Source organism: Tenebrio molitor, chromosome 7 (genome assembly GCF_963966145.1).
Source record: "Tenebrio molitor chromosome 7, icTenMoli1.1, whole genome shotgun sequence".
Taxonomy (NCBI): domain Eukaryota; kingdom Metazoa; phylum Arthropoda; class Insecta; order Coleoptera; family Tenebrionidae; genus Tenebrio; species Tenebrio molitor.
Window position 1 is genome coordinate 18,522,475 of NC_091052.1, and position 18,994 is coordinate 18,541,468.

Below are 18,994 nucleotides of genomic sequence, written 5' to 3' on the forward strand. Positions count from 1 at the left end.
GTGGACAAGTCTGAACATGTTATAAAACAGTGTTTTAAAACATCGTTTGATCTTTACCGACAACTGATGGATAACATAAAACATGTTATAAAACAAGAAAAATGTTATAAAACACTGCGTTAAATAACATTTTTTCTTTCGTTTTTCTAACAAGTTGTATAACTTTGCTATATAACATGTTTTGTTATACAGTCTGGACGCGCCTTAAATAACTATTGTAAAATAAATGTCAATTCAATTGTGACAGTTTTCAAATTGTTTTCAAAATGAGTTTTACCGCAGATGAATATTGTAATATGTATTTAGCTCTTGGGGTTGCAGAAAATAACGCGGCATTTAGCTGCAGAGACATACACCATGCGTTTTGCTAACGAAAGAAATTCCAGTGTGAATGTTATTAGGCGTTTTGATCAACAATTGAGAGAAAAAAAAATGTAATTACGACAACTAGATACGGTAGTTTTTAGTTAGCTATTGCGTTGGTGCCATTTTTATTTTCACTTTTTGGGAGTTTTTTCTTTATCTGAAAGCTGCAGAATAATTTTTGTTACAAAATCGGGGTCTATGGTATGCTACTAAAACACCTGTCCGTCCTTTTTGACACACCCGATATATGGAGTAGTGTTCACCGTGAGACACCGATTAATTAGGTACCTATATCTGATTCTTTTGCTATTTGTGGGCTTGAGCGATAAAATACGTAGACAACCAGCTAAAAGTTAAAAGCTGTCACCGTCATGAAGTGTGCACATTTAGAGTTCTTTTGTAATTCTTTCCATAAAATGTGTGAATACAGTGAAAATGAATGAACTACTGCGCTGAAGTATTATTTCAGGAATTAATTTCGTATTTCCTTTATTTCTGTAGGAAATTTAGTAAAATTTGGTTAAGTGTATTAAGGATGAACTGGAGTAACAATCTCAGCAAAAAGTTGCGGAATTCTTATAATGCTATGAAACGTTTATTACGTGAAATCAATATTTGAAAAAATACTTTTTAATTTTTGGAAACGAATTGTAATGAGTTGCAGGTAAATTTTGTGTTTATTTTCTTGATATTTAGATAATTACTTACATGTGATTTTACAATCTTTTGACTAAGACTGTACGTGAAAGTAAACAAAAGCACACTGAATTTCAATTTTCATTGATTTCTGTTAAAGTTCTTAACGTAATTGCAGTAAAACGTGCGATATGAGTGTAATGTTGCATACCGACGTCAATTATATGCATTTTGTTCACTTTTATTGAAATTAAAACAGATACATAACCTCAAAAACCGTGTTTTTCCACATGTAATTAGCGATTACAAGGAAAATCCTCGACCAACTTTTTTTGTAAATTCATTAGAAAATTCTACGATATCGATACTTTATGTGTGAAAAATTTAAGAAAAATTGGCCTTTTTGAAATATGTTTTTTTATCAATTTTTATGCGACCATTGCTCCATTTCTCATAAGAACACGTGTAAAGTCCATTCAAAAATCAAAAAACCACCACCTGTTGCTTTAGGTTGGTAAAATTTAAAAAACCCTATAAATATTTTTTCACGCTATGTTGGTAACTCTAAATTATGACATTTATTTCATTCAAAATAAAATTCAATTGCTTTTAATTTCGTTCATATTGTTTTATTAGCAGCACGTTTCATTTATTTATTGATTCTTATTATTTTTACTTAAACATGCTCAGAAAAACAAGACACTTAATAAATATTTAACCTCAAAATTACAAGTCTCACCAAATTTTACACTAGACAGCGTTGCCGATAGTAATTATCGAGGAAAATGCGGCGTTGGTGGTTTTTTGATTTTTGAATGGACTTTAAAATATCCCGAAACTTTAAAAGGTAATAACTTTAAAATTCCTCGACCAAATTTTTTTAAATTTGGCACAGTACTTTATAATGGATGGAAGGACTATTGTACCAATTTTAAGCAAATTTCGCCATTTTTCAATGTTACTCCAGTTCATCCAGTCCATGCCCAGATTGTAATAGTATATTTCATACCGAAGCGGAAAGTATTCTATTCCTGTCGAGAGAACAAAAATAGCTTACTGAGAGGCTTACCTCGAGGTGAACTAGTTCTCGACACACAGGAATGGTACTTTTGTCGAGGTTTGTATACTATTTTATTCACAATCAATTATTTAATAAAACAAGCAACATTATAATATCAAAAAATAAATAAAAATCTACCTTCTTTACACAGGGTTAGTCACGAGAAGCTTCCGATGAAAATTTCGTTATATGCCACCGAAACTACAATTTCCAAAGGTTTCTAGCTTCCTAAATTTATAGTTACAATATAATATATAAATCAACGATTGCTGGGCCTTATTGTCTGTCGTGTTAGTTTTCACATTTCTAACGGGTGATTATTAAAATTTTCACTTACGGTTGGCTATGGATCATTCTTTCTTTTCCGTTGCACCGTAGACACTGACAAGTTTCAAAAAGTTTCATGTTATGCTGATGCCGCGCAAAATTTATAGGTTATGTTATACTTGTACTAAGTGACATTTGTCGTTCGTTCTTGCGTGTGTCTAAAGTAACAAAAAAATTAAAACTCGTTCAAAGACAACTCCAAGTGAAAATTTTAATAGTCACCCGTTATTAACTTTGGCTCATAACCTCAATAAAGAGAAAGTGTTATGATTAATCTTATTCGCTAAGCTACTTGGATTGCTAACTCATTTCGAATTAAACAAAATATCAAGTTCTAGGGGTTTCTTGTATTTTGGATTGCATATACCTAATGAAATTTTCATCAGAAGTCTCTCGTGAATAACCCTGTATTATGTTTTATTTTAAGGGATTCGTAAAGCTGTACATTACTAACGAACCGATTGTGAATAAAATAAACACCCCTATTTTACAATAATTTTAAAAAAATGCCCATTTAAAACGCATACTATATTGGGTGATTGAAAATGATTGTGGCCAAGTATGGCAACTATGTATGAAAATTTATGTGGCAACTGTGTGGATGAGGCAGAGTTGTCATTTGTATGACATTTCATAAGCGTGCATTTGATTTTTTTGATATCATTACACATTGATTTGACAGTTTTCAAAATTACGCGACTATGAACTGTCAAAGAAACATCAACTCTACCTTACCCACACAGTTGCCAGATGAATTTTCGTACATAGTTGCCATACTTGGCCACAATCATTTTGAATCACCCAATAATACTTATTGATTAAAAAACAACAACTTTTATAATTTGTTGCCATAAATATAAACGTTTTGTTTGTAAGTCGTGTCGTGCTGTTTTGCTGTTTAAGTTATCTTATTTCTGGTTGTTTAAAACGGCGAGTAGTGAATAAGATCTTCTTAGAATCTAAAATACACTTTGTTAATTTCAACTTTAAATAATGAATTCAGTTACAGCATACCGTTGTAAATGTTACAAGTGATAAATCCAACATTTTGCCAGCAGTGATAATGATAGGTTTTTTCGAGCGTTCCATTAAAATTATTAAAGCCTTTCTTGATTTTATGTCATACTCATACCATTTGCCCATGTAAACAGCACTTGCTAAGTTGTTGCTCTGAAAACCACTATTTTTAGCCAAACAGTTTGGATTCACATTTCTCCTTATAAAACCTCTTCGAATAAACTGGTGCCGTAATAACAATAAAAATAAATTTGTACCAGTAGAACACTCAAATAACTCAAAGTCGACAGAAAATCCAAACTTAATGGTTCTAACTGAAGAATAAATAGATATTTTCTGTATTCATTTACTGAGGAAAAATACCCACCATACTTAATTGCAAACAACAGAAACCAAGCACAAAAATACTTCCAACAAACTGACTGAAAACCACCTGCGAGAAACATGCTTCATATTCTTTGGCGAAGCTAAAAACTTGCATTATTTTAATTTTAAATACGTCACACACTTACAATAAAACTGCACTATGATGTTTAACACATTGCTGGATTTTCGTGAATTGGTGAGTATTATTTGGAGATTGATTTTCGTTTTCGGAGTCCTCTTTAGCGTATTCGTAAATATGTTGCAAATTGTCCTTGAGAACGTTAAGGTGGCCGGCAGCTAAGCAAGCAAGTCCAGCAATGAGAGGTTCAATTGCTGCACTTGCAATTGCTGGATAACCAACTCCTAAAAATACTATTATTTTCTAAAAAAATTAACATTTTAATATACGAGTATCTCACCTAAAACCAGAAGCACATAAACACAATAATAGATTGTTAAATTGTTTTTTAGATTGGCAGGTAACCAGACATCAATTGGCAATCTATAATCTTCGAGAAAAAAAGGTTTAATGGCCCAAAGGAGAAAACCTCCAGTTAAGGATATTATAAAAATCCAAGAATTTCTTTTGCAGATGCTAACGCAATCATCAATGATAATTTTTTGATTCTTCCCAAATGTAACGAAATGTGGAGATTCGAAGTAGTGAATACAATTTTTGATTCGTTTGGCTTTGGTAATGAAAGGTAATAATTTTGTAGTATAACAACAGACTTCGGCTAACACAAAGGCATTGTCACCAACACGTTTCATGTCAATATTTTCCTCCAAAATAAAGTACAACATTCCCAAAATAGGTACATAAAATATAAAAAGAAAGTATATAACGAAGGCACGCACTTTATACGAACGAGTAGCTTTTTCGGAAGTATACAGGTACAGAGCTTTTAGCACAGACAAATTAACACCGAAACTTTCTTGGATTATATTTGTCATGGTCGCAGCTTTTCTACATCTAAAGCGATCGAAGCTATAATTGTGGCTTATATAGAAGATCTACTTTTTTTAATTACCATTCTTTAGGGTTTCCACTGCACTCCTTTTTAATTAACAACCAACCTAAATTAATTTTACATCAAAGAGTTGTTACATCTACAAAAGACACGATATTTGGAACGATTTAATTGGATGGCATAAGGAAAGCTATTTAAAAAATGCATCACGACTGAAACTTATCAAACATTTACCAACATTTATGAGAAGGTTGTTTGTGAAACAAATTACCATGGCCACAGATAGTTCAGTTGCGTGCAACGTAACACAAAGTAGCTGCGATTACTACACAAAAATTTGCAGCTTGTAATATGGCATAACAACATTTTTAACGGTAAGTATCCTGAATTTTATTATTATTATTATGTATCTTATAGTGAAATATATTCAATGAATAAGAACAAATATTCAATATGAATAATTACTAGTTTAAAATTAGATTATTGACAATGTATAGGAAATTGCTTGCTGTTTTGAAAAATGTCAATAATTAATAATATTGTTCTTATAGGATGACAATAATATATGCGTATACCACTATGAATCGAATTTTGTTTTTGACTATGATATTTTTAAATCAAAAAATATATACAGGGCGTTTTTGAAGTTGAGGCGTTCTTTTCAACATGTGATAGTATGCGTTGTTCTAAAAAGTTTTAGCCAAAATCACCTTAGTAAAATATGTACGGTAATGAACTAATGAAGATACAATAAGTAAATTTTTTTGAAATTTTTGAACCGGTCCTGCTCAAATTTACGCTGATTTGTTAGAAATTAGAATTGACAAAAAAAAATCAAATGAGCATAGACATTAATCAAAAATACTGTCAGAGGTCATCTAAATAGTCGGAATGGCTTTATCATTACGAAAATAATGAGCTCACAGATATGTTGCTAATGTTGAGCAATGTTATCACGTTATCAGAATGCATCTGTGGCGTCTAGAGAGTACTCAGAGCGATTTCCGGAAAGACACCATCCTGGCCCATGTCAGTTATTAATCTAGTACGGCGGAGAAATAGACAGGACCGGACTCAAAATTTTAGAAAACAATAAAAATATACAATCAATTATCTGCGTTAGTACAAACATTTTACTAAGAAGATTTAGGCTAAAATTCTTTAGAATAATGTATAGTACCTCGTGTTACAAGGAACGCCTCAATTTCGAAAACACCCTGTACCTTGTAATAATTATTTATAATATCTAATAATGATATGTAATAGTAAAAAATATCTAACTATTTTTTTTTTATTTGAAGCTTATTTATTAATTATTATTTTCATAATTTTAGCTATATTATACCGGGTGTCTCAGAATTAACGCCCTTCCCGTGAAGGGCGTGTAATCTGTTGAAGGTCAAATCAGAATCTTCAAACAAAATTATCCAGGCTATCATAGTTTAGAAACTACAGAGCATAGAATCGACCAATAAAGATTAAAGAGCCACTGTCGCTAAAGATTAATTTTTATTTCCAGAGTGAGCTTTGACAAAATTGTACTTTCACAAAGAAAGGCGGAATGAATTTTTTTTGACAAATGTCAGCGTGACATTTTGAATAAGTATTCGTCCGAATTACGTTATTTACGTGCAACCGGCCATAACTGTAAAGGCCGATTTATAGTTCCGTAACGTGTACGTATGGCATAACATATCAAAATTGAATCCTATTGAATCAAATGTATTCATTTATAGATCCGTTAACATAACATAAGTCCGTATCCGTTTACATATGAATTGGCCAATTTCAATTATTATGTTATGTACCATGAAAGTTACGGAATTTTAATATTTTTTCATAGAAACGCTTACGTGTAGGTATGCTGTCAATAAATTCAATTTAAAACATTATTGAAAAGGTGGAAAATATGAAGGAAATTCTAATCGTACAGTGTGTTGAAAGGTCCAAACCACTGTACGATAAGTCTTCCAAAGACTTTGAGGACGGTATGAAGAAGGAAATGATTTGGAGGAGCTGATTTATCCGTGTTTTTGTAACTGGTTTTTTTCGTGGTTTCTTTCTTTTTTCTTTATTACGACCTATTAAGACCTTTATTAAGACCACAGCACAAGCAGCAGCTTCTAAAACCCCGTCTTCACAAAACATATTGGACAATTGTTTGACACTTAAAAAATCAGCAATCATATCACGTTTTGTCATGAACTATAATAAATTCAATTTAAAAAGTTATGTTATGTTTATGATTTTTGACTATGATATGCTATATGTATACGGAACTATAAATCTTGCTTAATATGTAATTGTACGAAATTAATTAAAACCATTAACAGAAGAATTTTGTAAATTAATAAAACATTCAAAGTTAAGAATAGATACCGTGCGTTCAAATAATATCGGAATTAGAGGTGGCTCTGATGCAGTGACCTTGGACAGCACAGCACACGATTTTGATCGTCTGCTAACCGTTAATAGACAAAATGTATAAATCACAGCCTACTCGAATTGCCAATTTATTTGAAGGCACGGTAGATAAGAATAGATTTTTTGATCGACACTGTCAGAATTTGAGAATTTTCTCCTATGTGAACGGATTTTGATAAATGTCATCACTTGTCAAAACGAAACGTCAAGCTAATTTTAAAGATTTTAAGCGATTTGGAGCCTTTAAGGAGCTTGTCGAACAAAAAAACGTTGTATTCAACTCGTTCGTGTGTAAATTGGGTTTTTTTGGCACGAGTGGACCAGTTTAAAACGCGAGTGAAACGTAATGGCCAGCAATCGTTGATTTAAGTATTACTTTTTATAAATTTAGCAAGCTAGAAACCATTGGAAATTGTAGCTTCGGTTGCATATAAGAAAATTTTCATGGGAAGTCTCTTGTGACTAACCCCGTGTAATGGAAAATACACAACTGGACATAATTTGTGGTTATTTATATTTTAGATCAAAGAAGTCTTTGAGATTTTGGACCTAGTAATCTATAAAAACAAACTCTAAAAAAAATCATCAAAATCGGAACTGTTCCTGAGGATTAGGTAGTTTCAGCGATTTTTCCGCTTCCTTGACTCGACTAAATATAGTGTTGAATTTTTGATGTTTTGGTTACCCGAGGTTTATTATTTGGAAATTTCAGACACCACGATACATACACCTTTCAAACTGAGTGGTGCAACTCTCAGGCATGGGTCATTTGCGCACCGCGGTCATAAAAATCTACGGGTTTTGGTGAGTAGCACACGGCGGTCAGTTTACCTGCTAATCCCACCTAGTTAACAGATTTGAAAATTAAACACTGAAATGTCAGGGGGAAATATTTTATTTTTTGTTATATTGGTAACAAACACTTTTTACAAAATCAAATCGGTCGATTGCATACAAAATTATAAGAGAAAAAATTCTATTAATTAATTACAAAATCCTTTCTTTTTATTTCTTTACTGTTCAGAAAAGGTCTAAAATGTACTCAAGTAAAATTAGTTTCTCTTTGTTTCTTAGGTTTTTCACTAAACTTTGGTATAATCCAGCCAAATCCCACCTTCCGTGCTCATTATAAAATTCTTTGGATCCATTTGCAATGGCACAGTTGTTTTTGGACTAACCGAGAACTTATAATTTTTTAAAAGAATACTGAGTCCAACTTTTGTTTGCATCATTCCAAATCTGAGACCTGAATAATTTACATCAAATTAAATTACAACACAATCCTCGTCATATACTATTGGGGACACGGAAAACTGGGCAGATGTGTCCTTCAGTTGTCAAAATTTCTAAACCATACCTTAGCTGCTCATAACTAAGCTTAAGTTAATTTGACATTTTTTTTGAAGATATCACCGCCGTCTTGATGATTGACATATTTCACTATACATCTGCCTGGGCGAAGCTTTAGTGCCTGTGGTCTCCACGGCGCCACTTTAGGGGGGAATGTCACTAAATAATCATAACCTCATAAACAAATGTAATGAATTCAGTGAAGTTGTCAAAATGCAGTGTCAAAGAGTGTCACAGTTTAAAAGTAGCTTTAATAACAAAAATGTTATTAATTTTGTTGATGCTAGTTCTGTGTGGTGTTTCTGGTTTTTAGTATTTTGCTGTTAGTGTTTATGAACTGGCATTTTTATCATATTAGAACTGATATTGCGGTAAATGCAGCAACAACAAATTCCGTTAGTTGTAAACCTGTTTCTAGATTAATCTTAAAATTATAATCTCATTCTTGGATTTGCAGTACCTACATTATTTCCTAAGCGGGTCATTTCAGATAAAGATGGGTCCACAACAAAACAATTATATTTGCTTAATTAATTCGTGCCATTCTTGGTGGAAATGAGTGGAAAGGATATTTTGTACAGTTTTGAATATGTGTAATTATATAATTTTGGACAAATTATTATTCTATGAATTTGCACTGGCCACTGACCGAGATATTTTCAAAAAACGCGGCGCCGAAACTTTGTCCCTCCCGCGCAACCGAACCAGTGCGCAACATTTTGCTTTTGCCATTTAGAATCCAAACTGTAATTACAATTAAAGTAAAGTATCATTTATCACTGGACAACTACGCATGACCGCATGAATCATGCAGATACATGTGTGTGGACTGCATGTCAAAATTGTCACAATGCACATGACGTTGTCACATATTTGATAGCATGACAGTTAGTTGCTAACAGCAACCCCCGAAATCAACCCTAAACGTCAGAATCATGAAAACATAAAGTCCATTCAAAAATCAAAAAACCACCACTTGTTGCTTTAGGTTGGTAAAATGTAAAAAACCCTAGGTAGATATTTTTTCATACTATGTTGGAAACCATAAATTATGACATTTATTTGATTCAAAATAAAATTTAATTGCTTTGAATTTCCTTCATGTTGTTTAATTAGCAGCACGTTTAATTTATTTATTGATTCTTATTATTTTTACTTAAACATGCCCAGAAAAACAAGACACTTAATAAACATTTAACCTCAAAATTACAAGTCTCACCAAATTTTACACTAGACAGCGTTGCGGATAGTAATTATCGAGGAAAATGCGAGGTTGGTGGTTTTTTGATTTTTGAATGGACTTTAGGATTTTTCGGTCTACACCCAAGGCCCATACACAATGGCGTTAACGTTACGTCGATGTTAAAACGTTAATGTTAACGTTAGATCTCGAAATTCAAAATAACATGTATTTCATTGTGGACCGTTCACAATGACGTTATGATGAAAATTAATGTTGCATGATATTGTTAGCGTTAACGTTAGTTCTAGAAATCTTCTGGATTCTTAACGTTACATTCTAACATTAGCCAACGGAAATAATTTATAAAAAGCACTGAAATACATGTAATTAGATCTAACGTTAACATTAACGTTTTAACATCGGCGTAACGTTAACGCCATTGTGAAAGGGCTGTAAGGCCGCTATAGACACTCTGACTATCTAGTAGGTCGTGGAAAATAATCATAATGACAGTAAAGGTGCATTTACATTGACACTTTTTGAAATGACAATAGCAGACTGCCCAGGATTCCATGTCCCTCATTGTCGTACCAATGCAAACTCTTGGTCCTTCTCCAAAAGGAATAAATGTGTAAGGGTGGCGTTGATTTTTATTATCTTCTGAGAACCTCTCTGGATCAAACTTTTTCGGTTCAGGATAAAATTCTGGATCACGGTGCAAACCTAAAACCGGAATCTACACTTTCGTATCTTTCTTGATCACAATATTACTTCCGGGTACTTTGTAGTCCTTGGTACAAATACGGTTTAGTTCGGGAACTGGCGGATATTTCCTCAATGTTTCTACAAATCAAGATTTTATCACATAACTAATTCAAAAATATTCTTACCGTTGATTACTTTCTCCATGTAATGCATTTCCATGGTAGAATCATATGTTAATTTATTGTCGTGTCGCTTGAGCACTTCATAAATTTCTTGACGCAGCTTCTCTTGAATATCAGGATTCGAAGCCAACTCAAAAAGACAAAATGTCATTGTAGTCGATGATGTTTCAAAGCCAGCAAGGAAAAAGACGAAAGCTTGAGCCGCCAACTCATTTATCGACAGGTTTGATTCTTTGTCATCTCCGAACTCCTTTAAAATGCCACTATGTTCATCTAGTTTTCCACGATTCTTAAGTTGAAGCAGAAGATGCATAAAATCTTTCCTGTGAATGTTGTTTTTTTCTCTATACTCTACAGTATCTTTGACTATTCTCATAAAGAAATTGGATATTAGTGGCTTCACAACTTTCAACCCAAGTTTCTTGGCGATACCTGGAGTTACAAAAGTTATAAAAAAAAATAAATTTTCCCAAAACCCGTCCAAGAAAAATTGTTTCATATATCTATTAAACTCGTTGTCTGGATTTTCTAAAGAGTTGCAGTCAATCCAGAACGCAACTGTTCCGATGATGTCTGTAGTGAATCTTGCTAAAATATCTTTGATGTCAATAGAAGTGCTTCCAATCGTCTTATTCATCTCTATGACCAGTTGATCACCGCATTTCACCAACGTATCAAACATCATCTTCATTTTTCCTGAGGTAAAAGTTGGAGTCATCTTAACTATCAAATTTCTCCACTTAGCACCGTCTAACGAAAACAGATGTGCACTCAAAGGATCGGTCTCTTCGTTGTAGTAAAACCCTCGGTCAACAAAGTGGTTGAAGTCATTTTGCATTACGTGCTTTACAAGTTCCGGATTGACAGGCATATAAGCTGGCATAAATAACAAATAGACCTCCGTGTGGTTTGTGGTGGCTTTTAAAGTATCTGTACATGTCTAGCGTGAAATCTCCAAAGGATTGTTCTTGGGTAAAGATTGTTTTACCGTTACCAAAGAAGAATGTTGTAGGGGGAGTGAACAGACCTTTGCGTTGCCAGTAAGTGTGAGACGAGGTGTGAGACCATTTTATCCAAGCTACGAAAATGGTAACAAACCCTAAAAGTAAAGTTATGCTATCTGCTAACTAGCTGTTTGTTAATAGGGCCATTGAAAATCCTGCAAAAATTAATTGTTGAATTATATTAAAAAATTGTCTGAATGATAACATACTTTTGTACAAAATATAACGCAAACTAATCAACAAATGGTCAACCTTTCCATTTAAACGTGTTTTTATCACTGTTTGATGTTTTCATTTTGATAAAATGTTGTAAACAGATAACTTAATACATTTTATTAGATATCTTTTACGTGCACAGATTTCTTGAATGTTCTGAGGAATACAGTTAAAGTGTTTCGTGTTCTAGTTTTTTTTAACGTATCGGCTTTGCGGTCGTGTTTTAAGTAAAAACCTCCGGCTGTAAAATGTAGCCTACCGCATACGTAATGTAAATAACTATTCCATTATTATTTGCGAATTTAATACAACCTTTTCAAATGTTATAAATTTTATTCAAACAATGCATCCATGCACCTGGGCGACTCGTGTTACACCACAGTGGCACCGGTCCACCGGTTAAATATTAGGTAATAATTTCTTTGCTTTTTTAAATTTGAATAATTTAATTATTAAATATTTCCTATAATTATTGATTGATAAATAAATCGTGAGAAATGATCTTACATTTGACTGGGTCGAGCCGCCTGTGGACATTTCAACTCCTAGGATTTGATGTGTTTCAAATCCGGTTACAAAAAAGCCACTTCAACCGTTTCTATAGAGATAGCTACATAAAGGCGCGATTTTCGACCTCTTGACGATGATATAGAGCATTTATTTTAAATGTTGGGTTTTGTAAGCCCCTTGTATGCTTTGACACTTGTCCGAAACTCAGTGAATCTAAAACTGTGTTCAACATATTCGGGTCCAAAATTAAAGAATGGTGGGATCGAGATCAACTTTTAGAAGACCAAGTGGAATCATTAATATTTGTTGGCAATACTGGTGAATCATCTAGTGATTTTGATTCCGATGACGATTAATTTTTTATTTGTTTACGTATTTTATTATTTATTTCTTACTTACTTTAAAATATACATGTAATGGATACTTTATTAATTACTCTTATTTCTTTATGTTGTAATATTATTTGTCAAATACATTATTTAAAATCAACAATCTCTTTACATTTTTAGGTCACTGATCACAAAATGCGTTTTAATTTTTGTTTTTGTTTGTGGATACATATTTTAACATCTCTTTCTTTTGCTCGTTGATAAGATGGTGAAAGTACGACGTGGTATACTTTGTCCAGCGAGAGATTGGGAGATTTTAAATTGTATTAAATTAACCCAACACTACAAAATGCACTAGAAAACATCAATTAGAGCATAATTTCACGGCAAAAATGTTACTGCTTGAAGGATATATTTCAAATTTTACGTGCGCTAGGTACTACTTCGTCTACATAGAATTTAGTGATTTTTATGTCAACCAATCTCTCGCTGGACAAACTTTACCAGTTTTATATGAACAGAGGGATTCCTACTTTACGGTACCGATACAATGAAAATTTGCCGCTTTCGTAATTTATGGTGTTTTGAGTTTACAACTTTACCCAACATTTAAAATGAATGCCCTCTAGTTATTTGTATACCAAGATCTTTTTCGTCCGAGTCTGAGTTTTCTAGTCGAGGCGCAGCCGAGGTTTGAAAACAGGAGAGGCAGAAGACACTTTTTGGTAGAGGTGCACATTGTCGGTTTCATTGGTAACTTACTAAATAGACCAACAGGTGGCCCCACGGTCAGCGTTCGAAAAAAAGTGCCTAAAAAATAATTGTTTGTGATACATTCATTAAGGATTTGGTTTTGCATTTTATTCTGTGAAAACAATTACTATGCTGTATTCTTCTAAAATAATTTAAAATATGTATTACGTCAAACTGCACTAAGTAATCTCTAAAATTGTATATCGAAAGTAATTTTTGTAGTTACACTTTTACATTGTTTAAAACAGCTAGTAATGAATAAGATCTTCGTACTATCTGCAATGAAATACAATTGTGTTGTAAATTATTTCTCTAATTCTACAGTCATACCATTGTAAATGTTGCTAAGGATAAATTAAGTATTTTTCCAACTGTAATAGTAATAGGATTTTTTGAACATTCCATTAAAATTATTAGAGCTTTCTTGGATTTTATGTCGTACTCATACCAACTACCCATGAAGACAGTAGTGATCAAATCTCTGCTCTCTGACAAAAAAATACAAGTGTGTAAAACAACTAAATATGAAGGTTTCATCACTTTGGCCCTGGATCACTACCTGGAAGATCTTAATCCCTTTGGTGGCGGCCGGTGGTCGAACTCACCCATCAGATTAACACAAATTAGCGATGGTGGTCCAACTAGGTGACACCGGATTTGATTTCCCCAAGTTGTTCTAATTAATTAATAATCTCCATTCGCTCTCTCTCACTCACACATCTAGTTTCTATAACTATAGTTTGTCCAGCGAGAGATTGGTTGACATAAAAATCACTAAATTCTACGCAGAGAAAGTAGTACCTAGCGCGCGTAAAATTTGAAATATATCTTTCAGGCAGTAATATTTTGTGCCCTGAAATTATGCTCTAATTAATGAAGTACCTTAACGAATAAGAGATAAAATGAATGAAAATATTACAGTTGCAGTATTTTACACGAAGACGTGTACTCTTGATAACTAGTTGCGTCAAGAATATTTAAAAGTAAAACCTCAACCAACAAGATCGTTTATACAGGGTCTCTATAAATGATTGTCTGGTCAAGCCAGCCTTGGAAAAAAATTTTACTGTTCCGCTTTTTTGAAACCGATGCCAAATTCTAGTTCGTTTTCACGGTCACTTTTGACATTATAGTGACTGACGTTTCGTTTGCGCTTGTCAGTCGAGTTTTGGTTCCTTATATTCGTTTTATCGCAGTTAATCACAGTTAATATACACCAAAAATCAGTATTTTTCAATAAAAATTGCAAGTACGTCCGCTTTTAGAGGTAAATACACTGGCAAAATTTGTGAGGTTATGCTTTAATGTTTTATGTTTTATTTTAGCTTTATTTTCTTTACAATGGTTTATTTTGTTGAACAGAACACGTTCATTGTTGTTTTTTACTTTCGAAATGGAAGGTTTAGTGATGGGGAATTATCTGTTTGTAAAAATGAATTCCATCAAAATATCTGAACAACATTGTGAACAGATTTTTAACAATCAGAACAATTAGCAATGGTAAATCATTAGGACGAGCACCAGTATCTGATGAAATACTCGAGGATTTGAAAGAAATGGTGGAAAAGACTCTACAGATATCCATAGACTGTTTATCTCAACAATTTGGTGTACCACGATGCACTTGTCACAAAATCATTAAAAATAGGCTACAACTGCATCTTTATAAAATTAGTGTCGTACAAGAACTCCAACCTGCAGATTATCAAAGTTGTGTTTAATAATGTATTCAGTTTGAAAATCACCTCAATTTCATAATTTGGAGTGCTGAGAATCCACACCAATTTGTAGAGACTCCTTTACATGTTTTGAAAATTGGTGTGTGGAACTGTGGATAGCAGTGTTGCTGTACCCTTAACTAAGAAATGCTGCAAAATATTTTTGAAAATACATGAAGAATTGTCAAGTGTTTAGAAGTTAATGGGGGACATTCTCAATCTATTTTATAAAAAAAATACCTATTTGTTATCGTTATTTAGTGTTGTAAATTATATTGTTGAATACATTTGATTTTATTGAAAAACCAGTAAGACTTATTTGTTATGAAAAACACTGTTATTTATATTGGAAGAAAAATGGGAGTCAATACCATATTCGACAATTCAGTCTAGGTCGTATTTACCACTAGCATAAAACAAGAAATATGAAAGCACTAAAGCAGACAAAAAGGCAGTATTGTATTGTGGTATACGGGGACAAGGTGTTCTCAATATTTATCTGTTTGGATTTGTACGATGGGGGCAATAATTGTTCCCCTGTTGGTGTTGATATTAAATAATAGGAGGTGGGATAGTAGAATACATTAATGTTAGCAAGAGTAAAGCACAGTTGAAACTTGTCTCTGGTTAAAAGCCAACAACCTAACCTGAAAATGTGACATTCATTAATTGCCGAACAAAGCGGCACATTCAAGATTTGACAACTTTCCATGGCTGGCTGGACCCGACAATCATTTATAGAGACCCTGTATATCAATTTTATATCAATGCGAAATCAAACGACTTAATTTTGCTGGTTGTGAAATGTCTACGAAATTGTTGTGTTCAAAATAGCGGAAGATCAGTTCGTGAAGCAAAATAATATGGGGAACTTCTCAGGGGGCTAGGAGTTAAAATAAAACAATTCCTTGGGTTGAAGGACGCCTGTAACCCATTTTGGGTATTAATATAATGTTCACCAAATTAAATAATACACCCCTAGCGCTGTCCTCCAAAAAATTAAATTAACATCAAAAATTCCTAGTGGACACCAAATAATGACACTTTGGAAAATGAGAACAGCGTCACCAAAATAGGAATGTTGCGTATTGTTTTACTGTTGCTTGTATTGTAAATGCTATATGTTTACCTATTTTACTAAATGTTCACCAAATGTGGAACGCTCACGTTACGCGCCTTTACTGCAAATATAAATATTCACGCTACCCATTTATATTAAGCACTTGCTAAAGAAAACTACTTTTTCGAAAACTGATAAAAATATGTTCACATTTACATGACCTAAATCGATTGTCAAAGTGACTGTTTTTTGTTCACTGGATTTATAGTCCGGACAAAATAAATGTGAATTCTGACTTTATTAAGTCAAATTATTTAACAACATGATAACGATAATAAAGATTTATTGGTAGGTCGTTTTCGAAAAGGGGTGGGTATATAAATACAGCGAGTTTTCGAAATTCTACCTGCAACTTTGATGGTGGATATCCATCTGTTTCCCATCATAAATCTTTATTATTGTTTTCTTTTCATTTTGATTTTAACATGTTGTTAAATAATTTGACTTAATAAAATCAGGATTCACATTTATTTTGTCCGGACTATACAATCTAGAACAAAAAAGACTTTTTTCTACAGCCGTCAAAAAAACGTGACATTTTTTCATCGCTATCAAGTTGCAAAGGACACTGTTTTTTAACATGATAAAAAAAAATTTATTTTTTAACAGTGAAAAAAAATTTTTTTTTACAGTGAAAAAAAAATTATGTTTTCTTCAATTAATTTTATTCAAACAGAATTACAGGCTATAGAACAAAACAAAGAGAACTATGGGTATAACTACAAATTGTTACAATCACTCAAACATCACTTATTATTGAAATAAATATTAATTGTGCATTTGGAGCCACTATTTCCTTCATTAATTCCAGAGGACTTCATTACAAATGATTCGTTCTTCTCACAGATGTTTTCGCACACTTCTTCGCACTCCTTTTCCACTTCCTCAGAAGTGCAAACCTGATTGTCTGAAATTTCGACAGCCATGTTCTGTTGATGGGAAGTGGAGGGTTGACAGTTTGAAATTTTATTTTGAAATTTTATCTTCTATGTCATCGATTGTCAATTTTACTAACTCTTCTCGACGACAAGCGCCACTTATGCCCAAAATGAGCACAACCTGTATCGAATCATTATTATTAACTTTGTTTATGTATAATATGATGTGTATATTCATTACCTACTTCAATAAATTTTTTTCATCGGCAGCTTCTTCTATAAATTTACTAATATCTTCTTGTGTTAAAATTTTTGATTTTTTCCCTCGATAACCAACTGATTTGTTTTTGAGATAGGGCACATTGGTGGGAACTTTTCGGACATCGATGTTTTCCTTTACATTTAACATTGCTTTCAGCATGGAGAAGGTAGACCATAGTGTCGGTGGTTTTAGCTTTGCTGACTTTTCATCCAAATAAGCCAAAAGCACTTTCTCCGATATTCTTATTACATTTTTTGTCGTACACCATTCCCGAAATTGAATGTACGCTCTCTCATTTTGGATTTTCGATTTTCCAGGTATTATGGTTGCAATTGCAGCATTTGCTCGCTCCGTTACTTCAGGCGGAGTATCGCTTTCACTGTCATAGTCACACTACGTTCTAAAAAATTATAAAATACGTGTAATTATAACGAAATTATAGGTAAATTCGTAATTCTTACCGAAACAAATGTCAGATTTTTTCATAATAACAAAAAAACAGTTGCGCGTTCCCTATGTTACAAAATGTTTTCATGATAACTTTATATTTTGATGTTACTTCTCAATTATAATAATTTTATTTTCATAAATCTAGTTCTTTTTTTGACTGCTGTAGAAAAAATGTTGTTTGTATTTCGTGCGCAATTCGTATTTTAATGGCGCTTTCGAATGTCTTTTTTGTCTCGACCTGCGGTCTCGACAAAAATTTTTACATTCTCAAGCGCCATTAAAAAAACACTCATTTTGCGCACTTAATACAAAAATAACTATTACGTTCAGCAATTTTTGATTGAAGAAGAGGTCACAATTTCGCAATTTCTTAGCTTTATATTCCAAATAGGCCAGTATCACACTTTCAGACACGTACTTTAATTTCTTAAAGCCACACCAATTCATGAAATCCTTCTAAGCAGATTCATATTGTCTTGAAGGCTTTTCCGGGATAAGACTAAAAACTGCACTTCGTGCCGTTTCTAATACATCCAAAGGCAGATCATCTTCATCACTTTTGGAACTCATTTTTGTTTTTTCTTCTTTCTTTTATTAAACACCAGTAATTCTCCCAAAATCGCAACCAAACCTTACAAAATTAGAAGTTATATCGTTTGTTTGGCGGTTGCTATCATTATTAGTTGGTCAGAGCATTCCAAATTTAAAACAACAAGATAATTGTAGACAAAAAAATTTCCGCTAATGTGGAGCTGTGCAGTTCTCGAAAAAACGTTGGCTGATACTCGATTGCGAAATTCTTTTGCATTCTATGACCTTATTGAGAGGAGACCTAATAAAATATTGACAAACTCGGTACAGGTTGCAAAGACACACTTGTCATTTGCAACAGCATTTTTTTCATATTTCTGAACCAAAGAAAGGCACAAAGGGACCAGAAAATCATAGTTTGGGTTGAATATTTTCCATATAAGTACAGTTTTAAAGTAATTTCAAATGACTAATACCATAAAAGCGCTGTTGCAAATGACAAGTGTGTCTTTGCAACCTGTACCGAGTTTGTCAATATTTTATTAGGTCTCCTCTCAATAAGGTCATAGAATGCAAAAGAATTTCGCAATCGAGTATCAGCCAACGTTTTTTCGAGAACTGCACAGCTCCACATTA

The 18,994-nt window shown here is 33.0% G+C and overlaps 1 protein-coding gene across 1 annotated transcript; it reads right to left on the reverse strand.

Annotated features, from left to right (window-relative positions):
* Nucleotides 1-8,081: 8,081 nt before the first annotated feature.
* Nucleotides 8,082-11,842, reverse strand: LOC138134764 (probable cytochrome P450 6a13). The gene is given in 3 exon segments (XM_069053250.1): nucleotides 8,082-8,413; nucleotides 10,292-10,543; nucleotides 10,591-11,842. Coding segments are annotated over 3 exon segments (1,296 nt in total). The 5' UTR covers nucleotides 11,471-11,842; the 3' UTR covers nucleotides 8,082-8,249.
* Nucleotides 11,843-18,994: the final 7,152 nt, after the last annotated feature.